Raw genomic sequence first — 14,477 nt, forward strand, 5'->3', positions numbered from 1 at the left:
GAGAGGTCTTCCACTTTTTATTTAGTGTAACTCTGTCCAGTTTGATTTTTTTTTTAACAAACATCTATTACTTTCATTTTTAAAAGCCCAGGATATACAAGCGTAAGGGATCCCTGAGAGATCACCCAGTCTATCTAGAGACAGTGACTTAATCATTTAAGGTCACAGAATAAAAGAGTAATAGATTTAGGACTTGTAACTCCTCAATTGGCTTTGATTAGACACTGCTTCTAGGGAAAATAATTGTTATTAATTAATGAGTCTCTAACTGATACCCTTGAATATTTATTATCATTAACCTTTACACCATCTTACGAGGTTATACACAGGAAGAACAAAGCTCAGAAAGAACTTTTCCCAAAAAACATCCACATAACAGGTAGGCAACCTGAGTTTGAAGGCAGGCGTGTAGACTCCAAAGAGGGATCTTCCCATCATAGCTTGTTCCAAAGTGACAGTAGAAAGAATGGAAGGTAGACTTCGAATCTCCTATGGGGTGTTCAGGGCAGTTTTTAAGCATTACTCAAGCCTTTTCCTTGGACTCCAAATATCTAAATAGGGTTTCTAGGAAGAGGGAGAGCACTGGAGGAGGAAGGGAGAGCACAGAGGATGGCGCGCCTGTTCTTCCTGTGGGCTAACAGTCAGTGCCCTGAGAACCGTGAGTCTGCCCGAGTAATACATGGAGGTCTTCGCAGACGGCTGTGGGAAATGGTGGAAACCCTGGACCAGGTGTCAGGCAGGCCTAGATTTGTGTTCTGGCTCTACCACTTACAATTCTGTAGCTGTCACTTCATTGAGACCTAGACTCGCCAAATATAAAATGGAGAGAAGAAAAATAATACTTGTCTCATAGGTGTGATAAAGATTTAATGAGAGTATAATTTATATTCAGTGAAATTCACATATCCCTTGGCTATTATTAGTTGTTTTAAATCACTAGTCTGCCCCAGGGGCCACAATAAGGGACTCGGGACACGAGAAGGCCTGCACCACCCATACAGTGTGCTCTCTGAACACAATGCCGATGAACTGGAGGTCCTACCTAATTCTGAGAATTTACACACACTTGGTGTTTTGCCACCGAACTGCCATTACCACTGTGAGGTAGAAAACACTATGCCCATCTTACAGTGAACAAACTGTGGTATAGAGAAGTTGAGAACCACATACTCCAGGTGAGGGTTAGGATTTGAATGTAGAACATGTGCTAGAAATCTCCCAAATTGTCCTCTATAGTGCAGGCCCCTCTTCCTATATACCCATGGTAGTCAGAACAACGATTCTGGAATAAGATAAAATAATTCCAATTCAGTCACTTATTAGCTGTGTGACAGAGAACAGTGACTTAACTTTGAACCTCAGTTTTCTTCTCAGTAAACTGGGAATAATAAATACCTACTTCAAAGGAAGCTATAAGAATTAAAGATTAGCACTTACTATAGTGCCCGATACACAGTAGGCTCTCAGAGGAAGCTAAAAGTATTTTTCTCTCATTTTAGGAAAATCCCAGGGTATTCAAGGTATTCTGATAGACTAGTCAAGTATCTATAGCAGAAGAGTCAGTGTTCTGAAAGGAGTTTAAACCAAAATTCTTTCCTGGAGTTTTTATTACTACATTACCAAGTTGTAGGAACCTTGACTAGAAGTGCTGACAGCTGGCAAAATTCCCTGGTTTATGGTGCTGCATCCTCCAGGATGGCAAGCCCCTAAAAGCTCACCACAGGAAATACGGCTCTGGGAGCTTCATGAGGTTCTGCCCCTGAGGGAGGGCAGAGTCCCAGGAAAGTAAACCAACACAGAGTCTGGGACCAATATCCTCTAAGCCTGACCCACCTTGGATAAATAAATAAGGAAGGAGAGTAATACTGTCTCACACCCAAATAGTGCTTTAAATTCTAGAAAGCTTTTTGCATTCCTCATCTTATTATGGTAATAATAAGATAGTTCCTAGTGGAACTAGACCTCTAGCTATCGAGGAAGATTTGAGGATATGGTCTTCTCCTAGACCTCAGTTTTGATACAAAAGAACTTTTGTAGCCTGAACAAAGAAAATCCCATCTCCAGCAGGTGGTATCATTTTTCAGTTTGTATCTAGCCTTGAGCTAAAGACAAAGAACAATAACTTCAGAAGTTGTACTTGAAGAAGAAAGCTGGAAGTAGGGGCTGGGGGAGGAGAAAAACAGCACACAAAGGGTAAAAAAATAACTTAGGGGTTGTGAGCCAACGACAAGATGCCCGAGCAGGCGTGGGAGAAATGCCAGTGCTCTAGCAAAAGCACATAAACCTTGCTAGAGCAGCCACCCAACCCATTTTCTCTGGAGTCCTGAAAGGGGACAACAGCAGCCTAACACAGGAGAAAAACAAAAACCGAGAAAGGAGAGTAACAGTAACTAATACCAGGTACTTTATTTGCTAGTTCCTGGGTTGGGCACTTTGCATACTTATCTGATATAATCTTCACAACAAATCTATTAAGTGGGCACAAGTATCCCTATATCTTCAGGGAAAGAACATTATAATAACCTCAAAGGGATGAAGTGACTCACCCAATATCACAAAGTGATGGAACCTGGATTTGACTCAGATTGGGTCCCAAAGTAGGTGCTCTTTCTAGTCCTGTTTTTATATCAAAGGCAGCACCTTACTTAGCATCTCCCAACAAAAAAGATTTGACCAGAAATCAAGCAAGCATTACTCATTCATTCTTGAGTTCTTGATTCTCTAGGGAAACCTCTGAGATGTGGGATAAAGGCGATTCCAGGCTAGAACTTGCCTGACTAGCTTCCCAAAGTTTGAAAAGGTAAAGGTAAGATTAAAAAAAAAAAATCAACTTACAAATATTTACTGAACTTTACTACCTACAAAGCACTGTGGAGAGCCATGGTTACAATCTTGCTTAGGTGATAAGGACATACAGATTCTTAATGTAATTCAGACGAATAGAAAGCACCCATTAGTAGAAAGCACTACACAGGTGCTAGGGTGATGTAAACATACTCAAATAGTGGTGTCTGTCACCATTCCCTCCAAACCTAAGTCAACTTTATGAAACAAGGGAAAGAATAATACCTTATGACCGTAGAGTACATATATTCAACAAATATTTTAGTATTTTCCATGAGCTAGGAATATCCATTAATTAGTCTTTTGTAATAGTTGAGTAAGGTCAGAAATCAGGGATCATGAGCCTTTAAGGAAGAAATTATCTTCTTGAGGAGAAAGACTAAGATACTAGACAGCCTATGGTATATGGTGTAAGAAAAGTACAAAAAAAGTGCCATGGTATACAAGGGAAAGAAATAAATTTGGTCCAAGGCTGGCTTCACCAAAGATATGAAATGCGTTGTGTTTTTGAAGCATAATGGCTTTGAAGCACAGTATGGTTTTGGCAGGTGGAGCAGTGGTGGTGGTGATGATAGAAGGGAAGTGAGGGCCTGTAAGTCAGATGAGAGAGAGGATAAGGCAAAGGATCAAAAAATCTTTCAGGGAGTGACAAATTATCCTGAGTGGCTTCTTTACTATGCACCGAATCCTATTCCTTCTCTCCTACTCAAAGACATTAGTCCAGGAATTGTCCCCTTTCCTGCATCAATTTTTCCCTCTTTACTGGCTCATTCTTGTCAATAATAAAAAATGCCATAATAGTTCCTATTTACAAAACACCAAATCTTCCTTAAAAATTATAATCAGGTTGTTGCCCCACCACTCTACTGAAATAGCTCTTGTCAAGATTACCAGTGGCCTCCACATAAACAAATTCAGTGCAATTCTTGGGCACCTTCAAACACACTCCACATTCTCTTACTTGTCTGTCTACATCTCTGGTTGCTCTTTTGCTGGTTTATCTCATCTCCATAATCTCTAAAAGCTGAAGCACACTAGGGCTCAGTCCTCAAACCCTTTCTCTCGTCTATGTTCACTCTCCAGGTGATCTCATATAATCTCATAAATTTAAATACCATCTATATGCTATATGTAGAAGACTCCCAAATTTGATCTCTAGCCTGGACTCTCTCTTGAACTCCAAACTATATCTACAACTAACCACCTGGAAATCTAATAGACAGCTCAACTCCTATATCCCAAGTCACCCCCCCCCAACCCCCAATTCTTTCCCATCTTTACAGACAGCAACCCAAACTAAATTCCTGATTGCTCACCACTCTCACATTTACCTTCTTTCACATCTTAATTCAATTACTCCAGCTGCTAAGTTCAGACATCCTGGAATCATTTTCAACTCCTTTCTAGCTCACATCCAAATCCTTAACAAATTCTGTCAGCTCTTTCAAAATCTACACCAACTCTCTTCGTACCTCAACTACTATCATTCTAATCCAAGCCACCATCATTTCTCATCGGGATTACTGAAATGGTCTCTTCACTATCTCGCTGCTTGCTATCCTTGCTCTCTGACAGTCTAGTTTTCAAACTGCAGCCAGAATAATCCTTTTAAAAGGTAAGTCAGATCCTCTACTCAAAACCTTCACTGTTATTCATCTCACTTTAAGTAAAAACATGGCATATGATAAGTGAAAGAGGCCAGCGAAGTGCAGACCCCAGGTTCATGGAAAGGTTACCCAGGCCTTTACTATAAAAACTTCTATTCCTCCTTTACCAATCACTTCATACCCCATTTCCAGGCAAATACAGTTTCTTCTTGTTTTAATTATGCCCAACAAAAATGATGTGCAGTTTTCAGATATTGGGGAGAAAATTATCTTGGGTACTGAATAAGTATATAGAACTAAACTAATGCATACTAGATTTTTGGATAAGGGCATGTATTCAACACATGCCCCTACTCCCCTCATTCTTATTCACCATCAGAGCAAGAGTCAGTCCCTACTACTTTCTAAAATGAGATGTCTCACTGAGTGAAGGAGCCTGATAAGCTACAGATAGAAGGGATTTAAGTCTATCCATTCAAAGGTAGTTAAGTGCACGCCTATTATGTTAGGCATTACTTGGAAAAGGTGACATTCTTTCTCTATCCTGGGCCATTTCCTGGCTCCCCAAGATGCCCAGTACTCCATTTCAGAGGCTCTGCATTAGTCATTCTCTTCCACCATACCACAGAAAGAAATGGGACAGACAAGCAGACTTGTGAAAAAGCAGAGATGAAAGCCGAACAGCCTCAGTTTCTTACTTTCTGGTTTCAATCCTGGTTGGCCGGCTATGCTTTATTGCCTGCTCTTGGATGTTTAGGAGATCCAGTAAGCCCCCTTTTTATTTGGACTAGTTTGAATGAATTTCTGTTCTTTGCTACCAGATACACCTTGGCTGCTTAGCCTTCTCCACAGGCTATTAGCTCCTTGACTGTAGGTGCTGTGACCTTTATTACATGTAAATGTCTATCACGTGAGCCTTCCATACATCAGGTATTCCTGCTACCCACTGAGCAGTGCAAAAACGTGGATTATTGAAGGATTTCCTTTCAGATGAACCTATTCAATTCTACATTCAGCTTCAAGAGCTGACTAGTGTTGGAAAAAATGCCTGAATCTGCTGCTTTCACAATACTCCAAAAAGTCAATCTCAGGTAAAACTTACTACTGGTAAAGAAAGCCAACTTCCTACAGGAATTAAAGATTTACAGGGTGAAAGGAAACAGACTAGAAGCCTGGAGTCTTGGTTTATGGCAGTGAACAGAAACAGATTAATAATAATGTCAGATGGCTGGTAAGGGTAGCTGGTAACAAAGCAAAACTAGCAAAGAAGTGACCTTATGAGTCCTAATAAGTCTAGCACATAAATCTAACACAATGGTAGATATATGAGACATGCAATACACACTTGTTTGTTAATAGAATACTGAAGAACCGAATGAATGGTTGAAGTCTGGTGAACTTTTGGAAAAGAATACTGAATTTGGAATCTGAAATCCTTATTTCTTATTTCGGTACTATTTTTAATAGCTGTTTGACTTCAGGTGAGTCAGTCAATTTCTCTGAATTGTCACTTCCTTCATCTGTAAAATTGTGGGAGAGTAATACTGGCTCTGGCCAGTATTTAATTCATAGGATAGCATAAGGATAAAAGAAAATAAAAAATTTGAAGACATTTTATAAACTGTAAATGCTAAACAAATACAAAGCATAAAAGATAATGAAGGGATTAATAATGAGGTAAAAGGACAACAATGCTAGATTATATCTTGGTAAAAAGATTTTAACTTTTTCAATATCTAGAGAACTTTTTAATCAGAGTTCATGTGAATAGAAAGCTCATATACACAAAAGTAATTTTAAAAGTTTCCCAGGGTGCTCTATCTCTTAACACAAATTAGACAAATATGATAAATGAAATAAAAGTAAAACAGCACTTACCTTCTTTCTTTTCCTAGAATTCTTCATGGGGTCAGGCTTCTCAAACTCTGATGACTTTGACTCTTCCTTCTCCTCTTCCTCATCAGGTATCAGAGAATATTTAGTTCCACCTGGTTGCATAAAACAATCCTTTGCAAAATGGCCTGCAGAAGAGAAGTAGAACAGGTAGAAAGGAAAGAGCAACCAGTCTCTCCTCTCAGCAAGTGGATCTTTCCTACAGGGTCATGAAAGGGGCTAGCTGGTTCGGAAGGAATTACTGAGTTGATTCAGAGCAACTGTTTGATTCTGAGCAGATCTTCTGTCACTTCAAGATGGCAATGCTCACTCAACCAGAGCCAGATTAGCAGCTGGTCCTAGAGCTGTGGGGAACATTTATGCTGCTTAGGAAACGGCAGAGGATGGGAAGATGCAGACTTGGACTGCCCTCTGTTAGCACTGGGGCTTATTAATTTTTAAAGATCTATTTTGGAACATATTCCTGACAACGAAAAAGGCCACTCCAGAGAGAAGAATAATTAACAGAGGGGGCCAAGTGGCAGTGTAGGAAGTTAGCTCTTAGACAACTGGCAGGAACGGGACACTCACATCCAAGCTAACACAGAGAGAGACAGGCAGTCACCTAGGGGCCCTGAACATTCACAGATTGTCAGCTCTGGCAAGGGTCTTAGAGATGATCAAATCAAACACACTCCATTTGCAGAGGATATGATGACCCAGAGTAGAGACGTAGCTCAAGGTTATAGAGAGTTGCAGAACTAAAACTTATCCAAGGTCTCATGCCTCCCTGCCCTGTGCTCTTTCTGTTACACCAAAACCAACTACCTTTGGCATTATCTTTGCTGACTGGGCCAAATTCCATCTTTCAGTCTTCCTCTACTTCAAGTAACACCTGGTGGACAAAGCTGAAGGTAAGAGGACCCCGCCCTCTCTAAGCCTCTAACGTTATTAAGGGGTCCTTTGACAAATACTATGCTCTACAGAGCTGGCTTTCTTTAAGCTTATCGTAGATTCTGCCTCAGGGGCACAGAGTAATTGTATTAGACAATGAAAAAGTTATGTGTAAACTACTTTGCACCTGTGGGTCCAGAAGGTGAATGGTGCCTGGGAAGGGAAATGCAACAAAGAGTTATCTAAATATCTGGAATGCTCCCACAATTCCCCTTAGTTTTTCTCTCTCTCAATTTTATTTTCCCTTCTTCCCTCTACATTAATGATAAACAGGGGCTTAAAACTCCCCAAATTCAACCTGAGCACAAATCTGCTACAACTCATTGTAGAAAAATCAAAAGAACAAGATGAGTAAAAAGCTAGGAAGGAGTGACAAATTTCGGTCACTGAAAATGAGAACTGGCAATCCCTCGCTCATTATAGTTCTAAGAAAGGGAGTCAGGCTGAAACACCTCTTTAATATTTGAGAAAGATCAGAAGAAACCTGAAGAAATAGAGCTAAAAGGGAAATGAATATTCCCTGTTCTTACTACTAAAAGGATTTGTATTCAAAACTCTGAAGTTAAAGAGATGAAAATGATGAAGAAAGGGTTTAACTTGGATCCCTAAGGAATCTATTTTCAAGTTTCTTAATTTTTGCAGCAGAATAATAACAGTCCCAAGAGATAAAATTTAGAGTGTATCATAATCCAATATTCTTACCCCTCCTGGAATAGTAAATGGGGACCTTGCGCAAGGCAAGGCATCAACAGTTGCAGACAGGATGTTGTGGTGATGACAGTGGTGAAGCATCTGGTAGAAATGAAAAAGCATCATGCCATACTTCCGGTGTGAGTCTAGTAGGAATAAATAGGTGAGGCCAATACCTGACTAAAAAACAGGGTAAGCTAAATTCAGACAAGGCTGCCTCCTTCATCCTGTAAACTGGTCTAGCCACAAGGAGAGAAAGCCTGGGATGGCAGAGAATTCACCTTACCTTTACAGCCACACTTCTTGCAGGTAGTGTTCAGGACGGCCTCAAGGGTAATCTTCTGCCCAGTGTAATCCTGGAAGGACCGCCTCCGCCGCTCTTCTTGCCTATAATGAAAAGGATACTGACTGCTGGCTGTCTTAAGAGATGTGGCCAGAAAGATAAAGTAATGCTGTAAGTCAGTTTTCTTGCTTTGTTTTTTGTCAGCAAGAACGGAGAGAAAAACAAAACCGTTGGGCAGGAGACAGGCAATGAAAACAACAACATGAAATAGTCCAACCTTTTCCATTCAGGACAAAGCTCTGAATTAACAATTATGAATGAGAATAGACCTCATCTCACCTATGCACAGGGGATGAATATGTAATTACTCACCTTGCCTGAATCCTTACCTGGATATTCAAGGCCTTTTTCATTCTAATCTATTTTTCTAGCTTTATCTTTACTTTGGTCAAACTTTGGCCAAACCAGACTATTTCACCTGTCCAATGGTTCAATGCTTTTGCTCAGGCTATTCCCTCTTGCAAATGTTCTGCTTGCTCTCTTGACTCCTGCCTCACTACTTCACTACATCCAAACTTCACTACATTCCAAGGCTCTGCTCAGTTACCACCCCTCTTTCCATTGGTTTTCTTCCTTGAGCTCCTCAGCCAGAATTAATCTTTGTTCATGTTCTTATAGCACTTTTTAAAAATTCTAAACTTTTTCCAAAGTAACATAAACACAGAAAAAAGTGTTCATCATAAGTACACAATTTGATCAGTTTCACAGTTTGAACATATCCACGTAGGCAGTACTCAGATTGAGAAACAACATCACCGCACCTCAGAGCCCCTCACTCACTTCCTTCTAGTGAACATGCTTCCCCCAAGGGTAACCACTATTTTGACTTCTAACAATAAAGTTAGTTTCACCTATTTTTGTAAATTATACAAATGGAATCACAGAGTATTGACCATTCTGTGACTGACTTCTTTTGCTTAATATGCTATGTTTGTGATACTCATCCTTACGGTTTTGTGTAGTTGTTGATCATTAATTCTCACTGCTGTATAGTATTTTACTGTTGATGGGTATCTGGGCAATTTCTATTATAAATAGTGCTTTTAAGAATTTTCTAGTATGTCTTTGGATGAATATATGTATGCATTTTTATTGGGTAAATGCCTAGGAGTGGAATTGCTGGCTCTTAAGGCATCAGCTTTATCATATCACATATCTATATCATATCATATACTACCAACCAATTTTCCATGGTTTGTTTTTTTTACCAATTTACACTCCTACCAAGAGTATAAGTCTCCCAGTTGTAACAGCTTTTTTTTTAACCTTTAGTTTAAGACAGAATACCTGCACAGAATATGTACTCAAAAAATGCTTAATTGAAAAGCATCACCCTTGATCACTCTCTCTTTCAAATTCTGTACCCTGAACACACTTCAATCCTAGTACATACACTATTCACTGCACTATATATTTATATATGTATCTTCTCTAGACTGTGAACCCTTTAAGTTACAGTATCTTACTTGGGTTTATTTGCCCAGCACTTAGCCAAGGCTTTGACACAATAATCATAAATATTTGTGGAAATTTGTTTGTTCTTCACCCAAAAATATTTTTTCTTTACCTGACTAACTTTGAAGTCTATCTTCACTTAAGATTTTCAAGCCATTCCTCAGGTTTCTCTAGTCTAGCAAAACAAAAAAGATTCTGCCAAATTAGCCACATTACCCAGAGAAATGCAGGGCAGAAAGATCAAAGGAGAATAAAGCTACCCACTTAGCGTATTTTAGCTAAGAGCTTCATGAGATATGTAGGCTTATGACAGGACAGATACACCATGTTCTGGCCCATCCATTCTTCAAAGTTCCACTCAAATATCATATCCTCTACTAAATGCTCCCAGTTATCACAGGCAAAGTTTACTCTTTTGTGTTTCCATAGCATTTTACCCTCTGGTCATTTTAGTTTGCTATATCTGTTTATAATTTTGCTTCGCTCTCTGCACCTTAAGCAGCACCCTAAAAGTAATGACTATATCTTATCTTCCCTGTACCCTAGCAGGGAGTAACTTTCTGCAATGATGGAAACAGTCTATAAATCTATAATGTACTAACATATGGCTACTGGGGACTTAAAATGTGGCCAGTGTGACTGGTGAATTGTAATTTTATTTAATTTTAATTAATTTAAATTTCAATAGCTAGAAGTGACAAGTGGCTACTCAATTAATGCAGACTAACATATAATTTAAGTTCTGAAAATGTTGGCTCAAATTCCTGGCTTTTGCCTAAAAGAGTCGTACTCAGGGGATAGCCAATCAATTTTCTGGTATGGATCATGGGAGAGAGTCTGTTCAAAACAAAGAGTGAAGCTTGAATAACAAAAAGCAAGGCAGGAACATGGGGACATAACTTGAGCAAAACAAAGTCCATGGCTCTCAAGTGTCCTTATTTGTAAAACTGAGTATCAAATGGTCTGATATGCAGCTTAAACCCTCATTATAATCAACTGTAATATCCTATAGATTCTCAATACACTGCAAACCAATGAACATTTCCCAGCTAACAGTTCAATTCAACATGTGTCACTCACCCATGTCTCCCTTTTTGTGCTGACTGCTATCATGATAGGTCAGGATCCATCATGTTTCATGCAGAGAGTGATAATCCTCTAACTGGTCCCCTTGCCTGCAATTTCAACTCCCTTAATCCATCTGGCACACATTGTCAGGTTAAACTTTCTTATATATCCGTTCAACTAATATTTAAATGACTTTTGGGTGGCAAGCACCAGTTCTAGTACTAGTGCTAGGAGAAAGCATGCAAAAATTAATAGGACATAGGGCTTGTCTTCAAGAAGCTTAAAATCTAGGAATGGTAGGAGACATACAAATGGATAATTATGGTGTGATGACGCAGAAAAATGCTTTCAAACAACTATATTATACTGGCTACAACTAAATGGGATACTGCCTTTAGCCATTTCCATTTACAGATTCACTTATTAGATGTCAGGGAGAAGGGACACAAAGTGTTAACACTTTGGAGTGAGAGAAGATGAAATATAGACTTATCCTAGATTCTGATGGAAAATGAAAGGTTGCTGATTACTGAAGAAGTATAAGAGGGTGAGGCCAGAGAACGGGATACCTGGGGAGATTAATCTAATCAGGAAACTCAACTGCTCAAAAGGCTTTTAAATTCATATTATTTGACTGATATTCAAGACCTGCCATAATCTGACCCCAATATAACTTCCTAGCTTTATATTCTAGTATTTGACCATACCAACCTTACCCTCTTCTTTCATTTAAATTAGACTGCTCAAATATGCCATATGCTTTCCTGCCTCATGTCTCTCATGATACCAGTTCCTTCCCCTGCTCCCTGACAAAATCTTATCCATTCTTCACATCCAGCTCAAATGCATCTCCTCTGTTACCATGGCCCAACATGAACTCTGCCTCTTCAAAGTAATTCCTATAACCCTTTCTTTAAATTATTCTCTTAGTATTTATTGCATGTTGCCTTGTATTAAAGGTACTTGTATAGCTGTCTCATTACCCTAAGCAGTAAGGTCTTTAGGCAGAAACCCTGGTATTGCCGTTATACCTGATAGAGACCATGAACTCAATAAATATTTATTGAATAAAGCATCACATGCATGTACTAACTAAATGACAGCTACACGTCAGACACCATGGGAGATAAGAAAGATAAGACATAGTCCTTGTTTTCATGAGTCCTATTTACTAGTATATACTTTCCAAAAGAAGAGATGTAATAATTTCAAATATTATAGGAAAAACAAAGAGGCGTTTTAAAACAATAACTATAAACTAGCTACTCTATATTAAGTGCCTACTAGACACTGAACAAGGCTCTTTATAAACAAGATTTTAATGACATCATTCCATTGTTTCTAGACATGGATGCTATCATCTCCATTTTATAGTGAGGAAGCTGAGGTTAACATATTAAATAATCTGCTCAAGGTCATATACTAGTTAGGGGTAGAACTAGGACTCTTTCTTACTTAAGTCTAACTCTAAAACCAGTACTCATTCCACTATGCCATGCTTCTTTCCTGGATGCAGCTATATAAATAGTTTATAACAAAAATTATTGTTTCAGCCACTTGGCTATTACTATAGAAATGCAAACAAAGCAATACCTGGGAGCTTAGAACAGAGGTAGCTCTTTTATCCTATCTGTTTTATGCTTTATCTTGTAAGGATGGTTTGGAGAAATTATATTGTTTTTTAATGACTCTGTACAGCATGTATTCTTAGCGCAGAAGCACTTTATTACGATGCAATCAGTAAGTGCCAGATAAAAACAAAATTCCTGAGCTGAGTTATAAAAGATTTTTACCGTAACTGGAAAGTGTTTTATCAATAAAGAACCCTACAAACATGTCAGTATTTAAAGACTAACATCAGAGAGGCCTAGATTTAAATCCCTGCCTCCCTATAACTTGCTATATCACAAGCAAGTGACTTATCACCAAACAAGCTAGAAGCTAGGAATATAAAGTAAAATGGAGAGAACACCTACTTCTCTGGCTGCTTTGACAAACAGATGTACTAATGTATGTAAACTACATTGCATAACCCCTGGCACATAGTATACATTCAATAAATAGCACCTATCTTCCTTAGGTAAAATTCCTTTATGTCCAAAGAAGACTAGGGTTGCCAAACATTTTACCACTGAGATCCTACTCACACAACATCAGTTTTTTTCTCATTTTTAAATTAATCAACAATATAATTGTCACTGAGAGTACCTGACTAGCATGAGATAAACAATGTGACATATAACAGTTGAAAAGTAACAAAACAATGTGATGACTAACCTAAGGATAACTGTATGATTTTTGATCAGCTTTCTGAAATAATGAAAACAGTTCATAACCCCCTAAGACCTGTTCTAGTCCTCTTAGGAGATCAAGAGCCCTGTTTAGAAAACACTGGCATATATTCAAGAAAAACTTTAAGATAGCAAATTCCCTATATCACCAATGCTATCGTCCACAGTAGAAAATTTTCCATTCATAAAAATAACCAATAAAAGAAAGGTTTTATGTTCAGAATACAGTGTATCCCAAGATGTGGGAGTCTAAAACCCAGTGGAGTTGCTCCTAGATCATTCTACCCTCCCACATGGTCTCTACCTTTATTTTAAGCCCCAATCCAAGAATCATTAGGGGAGAGGCAAACAGGTACTGTCTCTGGCAGAAGCAGAAAGAGACCAAGGAAAAGGAAATAAAACCATTAATGTGCTCAAGCCCTTCTAAACTAGGAGTTTTGCAGGTTAACTTATTTTATTCTTAGAACTCTATGTGGTCAAGTATTATTATCTATACTTTACAGCCCTAAAAACCAAAGATCACAAAGTTTAAATAACTCATTAGTATCACAAACTCTACAAATGGTAGTTCCCAGTTTAGTCTGACACATTAGGGCATTCTATAGTTTGGGAAGTAGAAAGATTTTCGCCTTTGCAAACCTTTGACCTACTCAATAATAACATTGTTGGGATCGAGGTCTTTCCCAGTGCCTTGGTTGACAACTTTCATGGAGAGGGATACTTTTATCCTGTCATTTTTCATCTGAAAAAGACAAAAGCAAAGTCACCAAAAGCTCTAAGTACATCTAAGAGACCACTGTCCAAAATTATTTAAGAAGCAAAACCTTTCATCATTCTAACAAACATTTATTGAGCTTCTCTAATGAACAACGTGCTGTACTAGGAACCTTGGGGGTACAAAGAAGCAAAATAGACCCACATTGCGGCAGATATTTAAAGAAATGGTACTCATGGTCATTCTTGTACCTCTGGTAGAATGAGAGAAATGGCTGTTTGGAAATTCAAGGCCTGTGGAGTAAATTCAGCATAGTGATCGGCTCAGAGTTACATAAGCCTAGAAAAGTTTTCAGAACATTCCAGCAGACTAGATCATGTCTTCTGGATGTGGTCTGGAGCTTCTCTAAGAATGAAGATATCTGTTAACTACACCGGTCTTTTTTTGCTTCTCCCCACCAAATGAAGTCCTACCTCACTTCAGAGTCTTTGCACAGACTATTCTCTTTGCCTGGAACGTTCTTATCCTAAATCCTCACATGACTAATTTGTTTTCCTTTGGGTTTCAGCTCATATCCATTTCAGAGAGGTCTTTCTTGTCCATTTTACCTGAATTTACCTCAATATTGTGTGAACCCA

At 38.7% G+C, this 14,477-nt stretch overlaps 1 protein-coding gene across 1 annotated transcript in view; it reads right to left on the reverse strand.

Moving 5' to 3' along the window:
* Positions 1–14,477, reverse strand: part of ZCCHC17 (zinc finger CCHC-type containing 17) — an 87,301-nt gene that overhangs the window by 2,659 nt on the left and 70,165 nt on the right. Inside the window, exons 5-7 of the mRNA XM_077150517.1 lie at positions 13,775–13,866; positions 8,254–8,354; positions 6,330–6,472 (exon numbers count right to left, since the gene is read on the reverse strand). Coding sequence (XP_077006632.1) covers positions 6,330–6,472; positions 8,254–8,354; positions 13,775–13,866 — 336 coding nt within the window. The remainder of the gene's footprint in view (positions 1–6,329; positions 6,473–8,253; positions 8,355–13,774; positions 13,867–14,477) is intronic.

This window comes from Tamandua tetradactyla, chromosome 2 (assembly GCF_023851605.1).
Source record: "Tamandua tetradactyla isolate mTamTet1 chromosome 2, mTamTet1.pri, whole genome shotgun sequence".
NCBI lineage: Eukaryota > Metazoa > Chordata > Mammalia > Pilosa > Myrmecophagidae > Tamandua > Tamandua tetradactyla.